This window comes from Canis lupus, chromosome 16 (assembly GCF_048164855.1).
Source record: "Canis lupus baileyi chromosome 16, mCanLup2.hap1, whole genome shotgun sequence".
Lineage (NCBI taxonomy): Eukaryota > Metazoa > Chordata > Mammalia > Carnivora > Canidae > Canis > Canis lupus.
The window spans coordinates 6,288,265-6,302,705 of record NC_132853.1 but is presented as its reverse complement, the minus strand read 5'-3'; the positions used below and the strand labels follow the sequence as shown (position 1 = coordinate 6,302,705).

At 46.8% G+C, this 14,441-nt stretch overlaps 1 protein-coding gene across 14 annotated transcripts in view; it reads left to right on the top strand.

Annotated features, from left to right (window-relative positions):
* Positions 1-14,441, top strand: part of KYAT1 (kynurenine aminotransferase 1) — a 36,642-nt gene that overhangs the window by 10,062 nt on the left and 12,139 nt on the right. For 6 of the 14 annotated variants that reach the window (XM_072778219.1, XM_072778211.1, XM_072778210.1 and 3 more), the window contains one exon: positions 13,779-13,978. The exons of 6 other annotated variants lie outside the window; for them this stretch is intronic. In XM_072778219.1, coding sequence (XP_072634320.1) covers positions 13,883-13,978 — 96 coding nt within the window. In that variant the 5' untranslated portion in view covers positions 13,779-13,882. The remainder of the gene's footprint in view (positions 1-13,778; positions 13,979-14,441) is intronic. 2 more of the 14 variants (XM_072778215.1, XM_072778212.1) reach the window with 1 other exon arrangement.

Below are 14,441 nucleotides of genomic sequence, written 5' to 3'. Positions count from 1 at the left end.
TGGTGGTATCAATTTAGTGAGTCTCAATTTTCTTATTCTCAACCTATCTAAGAGGCAGAGCATAGTATTTCATTTTAGTTTGCATTTTATTAATTATGAGTAAGATTCAGCATCTTTTCAAGTTTATTGACTACTTTCTGTTTTGTGAATTTGTATCTCTTGCCCACTTTTTTTTTTCTATTGAGATGCTGGTCTTTCATTATTGATTTATAAGAACTGTTTATATATTGAGGCTCATACTAAATTCAAATGGCCTCATTACTTGTCTCCTTCATTAGATTGTGTACTCCTTGAAGAAAAGGAAGGTATCCTATTCACCATTACATACCTGGTAGCTAGCATAGGGCATAGCGTGTAATAGAAGTTCAATAAATATTTGCTGAAGCAATGAAAGATAGGCATCTACTTTGTGGCAGGCACTGAGCCAAGTGGTAATGATAAAAAGATGAACAGAGGCAAGTCCTCATTCTGACTGAGCTCACTGTCTGGTGAGAGTGATAGACATTCATTCTCTCAACAAAAGTTTATGGAGCAGCTTACTCTCTGCCTGGTACATAATGTCTATTGGAAGAGCCAGCCTACTCACATGAGAAACATGCCAGGACTGTGACTCAGATGACCATGTCCTAGGGGAATCTGAGCTGATCGTCTCTCCTCCCTAGTCATCAGTATCTCTATCCATAATATGTGAGTGACTAGACCAAAATCCCTTATTTCCCATTGAGTATCCATCTATCTGTGCTTCTTTCTGGAAATCTGACCCAAGGGGCCACCATGTCACTGCTTGGAGCCCCCCCCTTGTCCCACAGTGGCAGTGAATACGGGCTCTGAGAAGTCAGAGTCCTGAGTTTAAATTCCAGCTCTGCTGCTTGCTAACTGTGGCTTCACATGTGTGACTTAGACTCTTGATGGAGCCTTTCTCGTAGGTTTTAAAGTGATGGAATCTATATAGTGCTGGCAGGCTGCCTGGCACAGAGAAAGTGTGAAGTAATTAAAAGTCCACTCTCATTACACTTAGGACAGATCTTGGGGCTATAGGACAGTTGGCCAGGAAGGACCTGTGTCCTAGAAGTTGAGGGGTGATGCATGGCGAGTCGTAGGTGGGTATGGCTTGGGAAAGGTGGCCTGCAGAGCCCTCAGGTGCCTGTGAATGAAGTGTCTGTGGAGGTCCCTGGGTCAGCCCAGGCCGTGGGAGGACTCTAGACTGGAAGGCCAGCAGTCCTACCTCACCGTAGGCTCAGACCATCACACTCCCTGCTGTGGGCCTCCTCTGTGAAGTGAAGCCACAGTCCCTCCTTGAGGCATAAAGGTTGCCCTCTGCCCAAAAGTGTGGAGTCCCAGGGCCAGCTAGCCGAAAGTCTAGACAGAGCTGGTTTGGCGCGCTCCCTGCTGGCAGCTTCCAGAACAACAAGCCCCCAAGCCCCCTCCTTGAGGGCACCACCTTGGCACCTGCTGGTGTTTCTGGGTGACAGCAACCCACAGGGCCCCCTGCCCTTCCTGCCCTTGGCTCAGACCTCCCAGTAGCTTCTTCCTCTGCTTCAGATTTATGGAAACTGCTCCCACTACACCCGCATGCTCACAGATACAGAGATGTGTGCATACTCAATGCAACTGCTCATATTTATACATGAAGTCATAACCACAGACAATTTACCTATGTTCAAGGCCACATTATGATTTTTATGAATTCCTTTCTCCATTAAAAAAGTCAAAGTTATATATATTTGGGGGGGCGGTCAGAGGGAGACAGAGAGAATCTTAAGCAGGCTCCATGTTCAATGCAGAGCCCAACACAGGGCTGGATCTCATGACCCTGAGATCATGACCTGAGCTGGAATCAAGTCAGATACCTAACTGACTGAGCCACACAGGCACCCCAGTAGAAATTATATTTTACAACTATGTGGTATAAAGAATGATTATCATCCAGGCTGGATTCATTATTATACATTCATCATTATTACATTCCTCCCCTTTTTTTCTTATTTTATTTTATTTTTTTTAAAGATTTATTTATTTATTTATTCATGAGAGAGAGAGAGAGAGAGAGAGAGAGAGAGAGGCAGAGACACAGGAGGAGGGAGAAGCAGGCTCCATGCACCGGGAGCCCGATGTGGGATTCGATCCCAGGACTCCAGGATCGCGCCCTGGGCCAAAGACAGGCGCTAAACCGCTGAGCCACCCAGGGATCCCCTTATTTATTTTTAAATTTAAAAAAAATATTTTATTTATTTATCCGTGAGAGACACATGGAAAGAGGTAGAAATATAGGCAGAGGGAAAAGCAGACTCCTGTCAGGGAGCCCCATGCAGGACTAGATTCCAGGACTCCAGGATCATGATCCGAGCCAAAGGCAGACATTCAACCACTGAGCCACCCAGGTGCCCTTTTTTTCTTATTTTAAAATAAGTTACAATTAAAATATTTTATGGGCTCCTCAAAGAATTGTGGGTCCTCAGAATCAACCATGGCAACTGAGGAGGCCTCATAGAGAAGTCAGCCCTGCCAGCAAACGGGAGTGAATCCACACACATCTAGCCCCTACGTGTCATATTATAGTGATTCAAAGAGTGCCTACTCTGTTATGAACATCTATCATAACTGGGCACCTTTTTTAAAAAAATACTTTAGGGCAGCCCGGGTGGCTCAGCGGTTTGGCACCTGCCTTTGGCCCAGAGTGTGATCCTGGAGACCCTGGATCGAGTCCCACATCAGGCTCCCTGCATGGAGCCTGCTTCTCCCCCTGCCTGTGTCTCTGCCTCTCTATGTGTGTCTCTCTCATGAATAAATAAATAAAATCTTTATTTAAAAATATTTATTTATTCATGAGAGGCACAGAGAGAGAGGCAGAGATAGAGGCAGAGGGAGAAGCAGGCTCCCTACGGGAAGCCCAACACAGGACTCATCCCAGGATCATGACCTGAGCCAAAGGTAGACACTCAACGACTGAGCCACCCAAGTGCCCCTACTGGGCACCTTTTATGTGTCAGGCATTAAGGAATGTATTTTCCAAGAATCATCAGGGGTTTTTTAATAGTTTTTTTTATTTATTTAAGTAATCTCTACATTCCATATGGGACTCAAACTCACAACCCCAAGATCAAGAGTTACACACCCTTCTGATTGAGCCAGCCAGGAGCCCCTGAATTATCTTATTTTTATTTATTTTATCCATAGGGAAACTGGTACTTAGAGAGGTGAATGAGCCAAGGTGCCTTGGCTCACACAGCCAAGATCTGAGTGATACCAAAGTCTGATATAATCCTCTCCCCGGGGGGTTATTCAGGGCCCAGTTCTGGGCAGGCACAGAGTTTGGCAGCAGTAGAGCAGACATGCCCCACAGGTGGCAGTGTGATGCTCATTCCCATACCCCAAGACTCGCCCCAGGCACAGACACCGCCCCCCCCCCCAACCACCACCTGGGAAGTTTCCTGCCATGAGAGCCAGCTCCTGGTTTCCAGCTCTAACTCCGAGGCAGTGGGACTGGTTAAGTACATCCTCACCAGTGTGGGGTCTCTGTGGAGCCAGGGGGGTGCCCAGGCCACCTTACCCCAAGGAACCAACCTTTTCCCAGAGCAGGCAGTGCCCAGAGAGGGGGAAGAGCTGAGGTTGTAGCAGAGGAGAGGGGAGGCCACGAGCTGGATCTTTCCCCTCTCGAGTGTGACCTTCTGCCCGTGCTGGGCACTGGGTGATACAGACCCTCTTTCAACCTGCAGGAGCTCAATATGAGTGTTAGTTGTTATTTTATCATTATTACCAGTGTCTTTGCCTGTTAATGGAGGTAAGAAAGCGCCTGCTTACCAGGGCTGTTTAAAGGGACCGATGACATATGGTCCTTAGCACAGTGCCTGGTACAAAGTAAGCCCTCAGGAGATTAGAGCTGATTGCTGATTTCATTATTATTATTCCCACCACTGTGATCCAGTGAGATGATAAAAGTATAATTTTTTTTTAATTTTTATTTATTTATGGTAGTCACAGAGAGACAGAGGCAGAGACACAGGCAGAGGGAGAAGCAGGCTCCATGCACCGGGAGCCTGATGTGGGATTCAATCCCGGGTCTCCGGGATCGCGCCCTGGGCCAAAGGCAGGCACCAAACCGCTGCGCCACCCAGGGATCCCTAAAAGTATAATTTAAGGCAGAGAACGTACAGTCACTTTAGGAGAAAGGACAGAATTCATAGACATGGAATGATGTGGGTGAGGGTGTCGGAAAGAGGATCAGCCTGCTGGACGTGTGTAGATTTTGGTCAGGAGGGGGCAGGTGAGAGTCCATCTGGAGGAGTCAGCAGGATACCAAACTCCAATTTTTAGTATATGTGCTGCCGAAGCGAGCACAGGATACCAAACTCCGAACAGAGGCAGCCATCCCTGCATTCGGCCAATCCAAGGGGACCAATCATCCCCATTTGTCCAGGATGGTCCCAGTCCTGAGACACCCCTCACTCTTGGGCAGACAGGACAGTTGGCCCCCCCTAGAATATGCAACAGGCATACAGTAGGTACCTACTGTGACCAGCGCTGGACTCAGACCTGGCCATGGGCTTCATGTCCCCTGGCCGAGTGAGGCTGGAGCACACTGACACCTTCCCCCATGTGACACACATGGAATGTCCCTCCATGGATAATAATCATGTTCCCCTTTGTTGCTCAAAGCTCTGGTTCTTAGCTATAGCAACGAGGGAGTACTTCCTGCAGGGGTTCCCCTGGGAAGTGACTCATTTCTGAGAAATTAGAGAGTAAACTCTGGCCAGACTGACTCCTCAGCTCCTGGCATCTCGCAGTTCTCTTCCACTCCTGGGTCTTTGCACCGTCCCCTCCGCCAGGCACACCTTTCCTGCTTTGGGACTCAGCTCGATGCCACATCCTCCAAGAGCCCTCCCAAACTGCCAGGTACCTGGGCAGGTGCCAAGAGCGCCTTCTAGTGTCCCACTGCATTAATTTCCAGGAGCTGCTGGGACAAAGTACCCCAAGCTGGATGGTTTTACACAACAGAAAGTTTTTCATCACAGTTCCAATGACTCAATGTCCAAAAGCAAGATGTCAGCAGGGTCATGCTTTCTCTGAAGGTTATAGAGGTGAATATGTCCCATGCTTTCCTCTTAGTTTGTAGTGTTTCCAACCAGCCATGGGGTTCCATGGCTTGTAGATCCTACCCTAAACTCCACCTCTGTCTTCACGTGGACTTTTGCCTGTGTGTCTGTGACTCTTCTCCCTTCTTCTTCTTCTTTTTTTTTTTTAAGATTTTATTTATTTATGCATGAGAGACATAGAGAGAGAGGCAGAGACACAGGCAGAAGGAGAAGCAGGCTCCATGCAGGGAGCCCAACACAGGACTCGATCCTGAGTCTCCAGTATCAGGCCCTGGGCTGAAGGCAGCGCTAAACTGCTGAGCCATCGGGGCTGCCCCTCTTCTCCCTTCTAAGGACACCAGTCATATTGGATTAAAATCCATTCTATTCCAGCATGACCTCACCCTACATTGATTACCTCTACAAAAATCCTATTTCCATTCATAGGTACTAGGGGTCAGGACTTCAACATACACTATTGGAGGGCACAGTTCAAACCAACACATGCCTTTGTACTTGTCAGGGAATATTTGCTGGATGAATGAAGGAGAGATTGCTTGGGGATATCTCTTCTTCCCTCTGCCCCCTCAGGGACTGACTGGTGTGGTAGGGCCCTGTCAGGCTTGGTCCCTATTGTAATCTCAACCCTAGGCCAGGGCTTGGCCCAAGAAGATACTCTGGAGAGGTGATTGAAGAATGTAAGGAGGAAGTGCCCCCACCTTTGGACAGATGGCTGATGGCCAGTGCTCTGAAATGCTTTGGAACACCCTGGGGGAAGAGGCTCAGCTGGGTTGGGGTTTAGGAAGGATTAGCTGGGTAGCTGCCCTGGTCAGGCTGAGCTTTTCTTTCTTTCTTTCTTTCTTTCTTTCTTTCTTTCTTTCTTTCTTTCTTTCTTTCTTTCTTTCTATCTGTCTTTATTTAAGACTTTTTATTTATTTATTTGACAGAGAGAAAGAACATAAGCAGGGGGAGGGGCAGAGGGAGAGGGAGAAGCAGGCTCCCTGCTCAGCAGGGAGCCCGACTCAGGGCAAATAAATTCCCAGGACCCAGGGATCATAACCTGAGCCAAAGGCAGATTCTTAATCGACTGAGCCACCCAGGTGCCCCTAAACTTACTTCTTCTAAGCAGGTGCAAGCAACTATCTACTTCATGGAATCTTCTAGAGTGGGCAAGCCTAACTATTGTGTTAGAAATTATTTTCCTTATTTCTCCTATAATGAAATTGGAGCATTATAGTGATAGTTATGAAATTATGTGAACAGGTAAAGTTACATTGGACATTTGGTTTCCAGTCCCGTGAGCAAGGAGCTTGGAAGTCATCCTTCTACTTCACAAGCAGAACACTGAACAAACCAAAAAATCAACACCTCTTCTTCGATCCATTTGAGAAGTGAAGTCAAGGGGCAAACAGTTGCCCCCAAATTTAGGGAGACAAACCATCAGAGGAGCTGTGACAGAAACTATATCTTGCAAAGCCCAGAGTATTTACTCTGGCCCCGTACAGAAAAAGTTTGCTGATGCTGCTCTAGAAGAAGAGTGGATATAAAGATACAACTAATAGGTAGACAGAACTGGCAAGTGTGGCTGGGGAATAGCAATGAAAAGGGACAGTGGCAGGACAGGACCTGGGACAGGTGGCCTCACATCTGATTTAACAGCGCCTTCTAGTACATGATAAAGACTTTGGATTCTATTCCTAGCACAAAGATTTAGGAAGAGAAAAGCAGCCTTGGGAATCCAGGAGCTGACCTGGCACCTACAGATAGGACTTGTGTTGTGTTGAACATGAACAACTGCACAGAACATCATTATCTGACAAGGCCACACTGTGACCATAACAAATCCACACATGGAGAAAACACTCTGTAATCACGTCTGAACACAGATGAACATGAACATTGTCGAAGCCACAGGAAACCCAGCGCCCCCCTCTCCTGGCACACATGGGTGGCTGCTCCTCCACCAGTTATAGCCAGCCTCACTCAGGCCTGCTTCCTATCCATAAGATTACTGTGGGGGCACCTGGGTGGCTCAGTCCGTTTAGCGTCCAACTCTTGATTTTGGGTCAGGTCATGATCTCAGGGTCCTGAGATCAAGCCCTGCCTTTGGGTTCTGCGCTCAGAGGGGAGTCTGCTTGTCCCTCTCCCGCAGCGCCTCCCCCCACTATCGAGTGTGCACATGCTCTCCCTTGCATAAATTAATAAATAAAATCTTTAAAAAAAATGATTGGGGCACCAGGGTGGCTCAGTGGTTGAGCATCTGCTTTTGGCTCAGGTCGTTATCCCAGGGTCCTGGGATCAAGTCCCGTATCAGCCCCCCACACACACACCGGGGAGCCTGCTTCTTCCTCTGCCTGGGTCTCTGCCTCTCTCTCTCTGTGTCTCATGAATAAATAAATAAAATCTTAAAAACAAAAAAAGAAACAAGGGATGCCTGGGTGGCTCTATGGTTTGGCGCCTGCCTTTGGCCCAGGGCCTGATCCTGGCGTCGCAGGATCGAGTCTCGTGTCGGGTTCCCCACAAGGAGCCTGCTTCTCCCTCTGCCTATGTCTCAGCCTCTCTCTCCTCTCTCTCTCTCTCTCTGTGTCTCTCATGAATAAATAAATTAAAACTTAAAAAAAAAAATCTTAAAAAAAAAAAAAGAAAACTAACAAGTCCTAAGTAGTCAAGCTTCCAGGGGATGGGGGCAGAGTCCCAGGGAGGCTGGGGACACCATTACCTGGGGATCCTGGGGTGGCTAGTTCAAAACCAAGCAGCCTCTTTCTCTCTCACTCCCGCCAGGGCAGAGGTGGGGTTTCTCCACACGCTACCCCTAGGGTGTGCATTCTCTCTATATTTATCTCTTGATCTCTCCATCTCTGGCTCAGAGATGGAGAGATCCATCCACATCCTCAGGTCAGAGAGGTCCAGTTCAGCTCGTTCTTCCCTCTCCTGTAACCCTGCTCGCTCAATCAGTTACCAAACTTTCCAGACTTTCCTAAGAGATTGATAAGGAATAAGCGCCTTAGTGGGTTTTTCTTGAGTGCTTGCCCCACAGAGGAGCCACCATTTAGAACCGGTTTTTTTCGAATCACAGTCCCAGTGCATCTGGTAGCCTCCTTTGCCTCTCAGCTTACTGTTTTGACAAAGTCGGACCTACAGAAGAGGTGAAAGAACTGTGCAGTGGCCACATGTCTGCCTAGCACCCAGATTCAGCTCTCCCTCACGTTGCACCACATTTGCCAACGCCTCTCTCTGCCCTGCCCTTGTATGTGAATGTCTTTGCTGAATCTTTTTTTTTAATTTTTTAATTTAATTTTATTTATTTATGATAGCCACACAGTGAGAGAGAGAGAGGCAGAGACATAAGCAGAGGGAGAAGCAGGCTCCATGCACCGGGAGCCCGACGTGGGATTCGATCCCGGGTCTCCAGGATCGTGCCCTGGGCCAAAGGCAGGCGCCAAACCGCTGCGCCACCCAGGGATCCCTGCTGAATCTTTTGAAAGCAAGTTGCAGACATCCTGACCCTTCACTCCTAAATACTTCATGTGCCTCCGAAGAATGGCATCCCCCCACATAAACACCCCTCATTATCACCCCCAAGGAAATTGGCCAGTGATTCAATCATGCCATCTCATGTACCGATTTCTCCAGCTGTGCCACAAATGTCTTTTGGGAACTTTCCCTGTTCTTGTCACCAATCCAGGATCCAGTTAAGGGTCACATGTTGCATTTGCTTACTGAGTCTCTTTGACAGCCCCATCCTCCCCAGGGCCCCCAAACCCTCACCTCTTTTTCTGTGTTCTGACCCCCTTGGAGAAGAGAGGGAAGGAAGGAAGGCTGGAAGGAAAAGTCTCAGACTGCAGTGCAATTCTCAGAAAATTTCAGCAAAACCAATGGGAGTCCTTGGGAGTGCCCTGTCTTTCATACACTGGCTAGAGGAGCCAGGGAATCTCATTGAATCACTGCCTTAGTGTTAAAGACCTGGGATGGATTTCTCAGCACAACTGTCTCCTCAATCAGGCTCCTGCCACTCAGAGAGACACATTATTGTGGCCACCACAAGGGTACTGCCTTAAAAAAAAAAAAGTGGCGATTTTTATTTTATTTTACTTTATTTTTATTTTTTTAAGTTTATTTATTTATTATTCTTTTTTCTTTTTAAAGATTTTATTTATTTATTCATGAGAAACACAGAGAGAGAGAGAGAGAGAGAGAGGCAGAGACACAGGCAGAGGGAGAAGCAGGCTCCATGCAGGGAGCCCAATACAGGACTCAACCCAGGGACTCCAGGATCACACCCTGGGCCGAAGGCAGGCCCTAAACCGCTGAGCCACCCAGGCGTCCCATTTTTTAAGTCATCTCTATACACAGCGTGGAGCTCAAACTTACGACCCAGAAATCAAAAGAGTCGCATGCCCCACTCACTGAGCCAGCCAGGCACCCCTAAATCTTGGTGATTTTTTTTTTAATTTTATTTATTTATTCATGAGAGACACACAGAGAGAGAGGCAGAGACACAGGCAGAGGGAGAAGCAGGCTTCATGCAGGGAGCCTGATGTGGGACTTGATCCAGGGTCTCCAGGATCATGCCCTGGGCTTAAGGCGGCGCTAAACCGCTGAGCCACCAGAGCTGCCCTTGGTGATTTTTTTTTTAAGATTTTTATTTATTTATTCATGAGAGACACACACAGAGAGAGAGGCACAGACACAGGCAGAGGGAGAAGCAGGCTCCATTTGGGGAGCCTGACGTGGGACTCGATACCCGGTCTCCAGAATCACACCCTGGGCTGAAGGCGGCACTACCGCTGAGCCACCTGGGCTGCCCAACCTTGGTGATTTTTTTTTTTTTTAAGATTTTATTTATTTATTCATGAGAGACAGAGAGAGAGAGAAAGAGAGAGAGAGAGAGGCAGAGGGAGAAGCAGGCTCCATGCAGGGAGCCCGACATGGGACCCGATCCCGGGTCTCCAGGATCACATCTTGGACAGAAGGCCGTGCCAAACAGCTGAGCCACCGGGGCTGCCCAACCTTGGTGATTTTTAAAAACCATTTTGAGACAGAATTATACGCACATACCGTATAATTGAACCATTTCAAGTGTACTGTTCACTGGATTTTAGTATGGCCACACCACAATCTAACTCTTTTTTGAAGATTTTAGGGATCCCTGGGTGGTGCAGCGGTTTGGCGCCTGCCTTTGGCCCAGGGCGCAATCCTGGAGACCTGGGATCGAATCCCACGTCGGGCTCCCGGTGCATGGAGCCTGCTTCTCCCTCTGCCTGTGTCTCTGCCTCTCTCTCTCTCTCTCTCTCTCACTGTGTGCCTATCATAAATAAATAAATAAATAATTAAAAAAATAAAGATTTTATTTATTTATTTGACGGAGAGAGGAGCAAGCAAGCACAAGCAGGGGAGCAATAGGAGAGGGAGCAGCAGGCAATAGGAGAGGGAGAAGCAGGCTCCCCTTGAGCAGGAAGCCCGGCATGAGACTTGATCCCAGAACCCCAGGATCATGACCTGAGCTGAAGGCAGATGCTTAACTGACTGAGCCACCCAGGTACCCCCCACCACAGTCTAACTTTAGAACATTTTCATTATGCCAAAAAAATATCCAGTAACTCTGTCTCTAGAGCTTTGCCTGTTTCATATAAATGGAATCATGTAGTGCTTGGCCTCATGTGGTTGGCTTCTTTTAGCAAAATGTTGTCAGGGGGGATCCCTGGGTGGCGCAGTGGTTTGGCGCCTGCCTTTGGCCCAGGGCGCGATCCTGGAGACCCGGGATCGAATCCCACGTCGGGCTCCCGGTGCATGGAGACTGCTTCTCCCCCTGCCTGTGTCTCTGCCTCTCTCTCTCTCTCTCTCTCTCTCTCTCTCGATCTTTCTGTGACTATCATAAATAAATAAAACGCATTAAAAAAAAAAACAGCATGAGGAATCTGGGCTGGTTAAGTTAAAAAAAAAATGTTGTCAGGGTGGTTCATCCATGTTACGGCAGGTGTTAGAAACTCATTCCCTTTTATTGCCAAATGACATTCCATCACATGGATTTACCACATTTTGTTGATCAATTGATGTCATCAACCAGCAAGGCTTTAGGTTGCTTCCACTTTAGGCTATTATGAATAATGCTGTAGGATCCCTGGGTGGCTCAGTGGTTTAGAGCCTGCCTTCTGCTCAAGGGTGTGACCCTGGAGTCCCTGGGTCGAGTCCTGTATCGGGCTCCCTGCATGGAGCCTGCTTCTCCCTCTGCCTGTGTCTCTGCCTCTCTCTGTGTCTCTCATGAATAAATAAATAAAATCTTAAAAAAATAATAATGCTCCTGTAAATGCACGTACAACTCTTTGTATGGACACATGTTTTTCTTTCTCTGGGGCACATACCTAGGAGGGGAGTTGCTGAGTCATATATTACATGTTTAACATTTGGAAGACCTGCCAGACTGTTGCAGAATAGTTGTGCCATTTTACCTTCCCAGAAGCAATGTCCCAGGATTCCAGTTTCTCAATGTCCCTGAAGCATCTTTAAATGTTTGTAATTCTCTGATTTTTGTATTTGTTTTGTTCGTTTTTTCCTGGTGCCCAAGTGTATTTAGTGTACCCTCTGGCAGTTGGGCCAAAGAAAGAGAAAGATGGCATTTGGGGGAGGGGTGGCAATGCAATTTATTTTTGGCATTTTGATCTTAAATGCAACCACCTTGCTGAACTTTTTTGTTAGTTTTACTAGTTTGTGTATTTGTTTGAACTGCCCCTCCCACCCACTCAAGCTTTCTCCCCCTACCCAAATAAATAAAATCTTTAAAAAAATAAAACTAAAGGGAATTTGTTTTGCCATATAAGTTTCTAGTTGATAAACTTTATATATCCTTGAAGCACTTGTAATTATCCCTGGTATTTCTTTTTTTTTTAATTTTTTATTTATTTATGATAGTCACAGAGAGAGAAAGAGAGAGAGGCAGAGACACAGGCAGAGGGAGAAGCAGGCTCCATGCACCGGGAGCCCGACGTGGGATTCAATCCCGGGTCTCCAGGATCGTGCCCTGGGCCAAAGGCAGGCGCCAAACCGCTGCGCCACCCAGGGATCCCTATCCCTGGTATTTCTTGTAGCCATCCGAAATGCACTTGTTGCCATTTGCCCAATGACTAAGGATGTTGAGCATCTTTTCATATGCCTGTCAGTCATTTATATATCTCCTTTGGAGAAATTCAGATTTATGATTCACAAATATTTACTCCCATACTTTAGTCTTTTTTTAAGCATTTATTCATTTACTTGAGAGAGAGAGAGAGCAAGTGCAAGTGAGAGAGAGAGAGCACAAGTGGAGCCAGGGTCAGAAAGGGACAGAGGAAGAGGGAGAAGCAGATTCCCCATTGAGCAGGGAGCCCTACACGGGGCTCGATCCCAGGACCCCAGGATCATGACCTGAGCCCAAAGCAGAGGCTTATCTGGCTGAGCCTCCCAGGCACCCCCCTCCTTTTATCTTTTCATTTTCTTGGCAGTATCCTTTGAGGCACAAAAGTTTTTGATGTTGGTGAAGTCTGCTGTATCTGCTTTTTCCTTTTGTTGCTTATGCCTTTGGTGTTGTATCTAAGAAATTGTCTTCTAATGCAAGATCACAAAGATATACTCTTGTTTTCTTCTGGGAGTTTTATAGTTTTAGCTCTTGTATTTAGGTCCATGATCCACTTTGAGTGAGTTTTGTATATGGTATAAGGTAGGGGTCCAAAATCATTCTTCTGCCTGTGGATATCTTTTTTTTTTTTAAGATTTTATTTATTTATTCATGAGAGACAGAAAGAGAAAGAGAGAGGCAGAGACATAAGCAGAGGGACCATTCAGGGACCCCGATGCGGGATTCGATCCTGGGACTCCAGGATCATGCCCTGAGCTGAAGGCAGGCACTAAACTCCTGAGCCACCCAGGGATCCCCTTTCCTTGGTTCCTATTGCTTTTCAGTAACCTTTGAAATTTTTTCAGTACATCCTCCAATGTTTTTGTTTCTTTTCAAAGCATTCACTTTTTAAGTGTGTCTTTTAAGTTTCTTTTAATTTATTATGCCCTGGACCTTTATCCCCATGTGCTTTATTTATCGAAGAAACCGTCATTTGTACACCACCTCTTCATGGTGTCATTTAACATGTTCTTTGGTCCCTTGTGTTTTAGTAATCCAGTGGCATGATCTGATTTAGATTTAATTTTAGCACAGGAATAATTTGCAAGAGGTGGGATCCCTGGGTGGCGCAGCGGTTTGGCGCCTGCCTTTGGCCCAGGGCGCGATCCTGGAGACCCGGGATCGAATCCCACATCGGGCTCCTGGTGCATGGAGCCTGCTTCTCCCTCTGCCTGTGTCTCCGCCTCTCTCTCTCTCTCTGTGTGTGACTATCATAAATAAAAAAATAAAAAAAAAAATTTGCAAGAGGTATGTGTGTATGTGTGTGTGTTAGTGTGTGTTTCCAGAGTCAGAACATACTGTAGAGTTGACTCTCCCTGTGATGTTAGGGGCCATCCATGATCTTCACCTGAATCTTTTTTTTTTTTTTCATTAGAAGTAATTTACATATTGAAAGGGTCACTCTGGTTGCTGGGGGTTAGGAGGTTGTAGGTATGAAAGATAATCATGCAATAAAGCACTTGTCGCCATGCCTGGCACACAGTGACCACTCAATAAATATTAGCTGCTGCTGTTGTTGTTGTTGTTGTTGTTGTTGTTGTTGTTGTTGTTGTTAGAGCTGTTTGTGGGGACCCAGAAGTCATTTTTTGGCCAGAGTGATCTCCACATTCTCCTCAGCCCCTGGAGGAGAAGCCGCCGGTGTCCCAAGGCTCTGGGAGGCATGTTCAGGAATGTGGCAGCCATCTCTTTGCACCTGATTGGGCCCCTCCAGAGAAAGAAGGCTGGAACTTCTCTCACTCGGTGCTTGCACCAGACTGTAAGTGCTCTAGCCCCATGTGCTTTGCTGCCTAAACACAGGGTCTCTGTGATCTGGCATGGTCCTGGCTTCAAAACTGTGCATGAGCCTCCTCTTTCAGGAAGCCTTCCCTGACTGTAGCCTAGATGAGAACCCTTCCTTGAGCTTGCCTCTAATGTAGAACTTGTAGCTCTGCATTTGAATGGTCTGCAGAGCGCTACTGCCTCCCCATCATCCTGTAAGCCTACCCCAGTGTTTGATACACAGTAGGTGCTCAATAGATGTTGTCTGAGGAATACATTATACACAAGTCCAAGAACAGGCACTGTTTCTTCATTTATGCAATTACTGTGTGACATACTTAAAGGTCACTCGTTTGAGTTCCCCAAATTTTGTGGCTCCCCCATTATTTTTACCTCCCTCCTATACTCATTCACCTCCATTCATCTCTTTTGTTGTCTCTTTTTTTTTTTAATTTTTTATT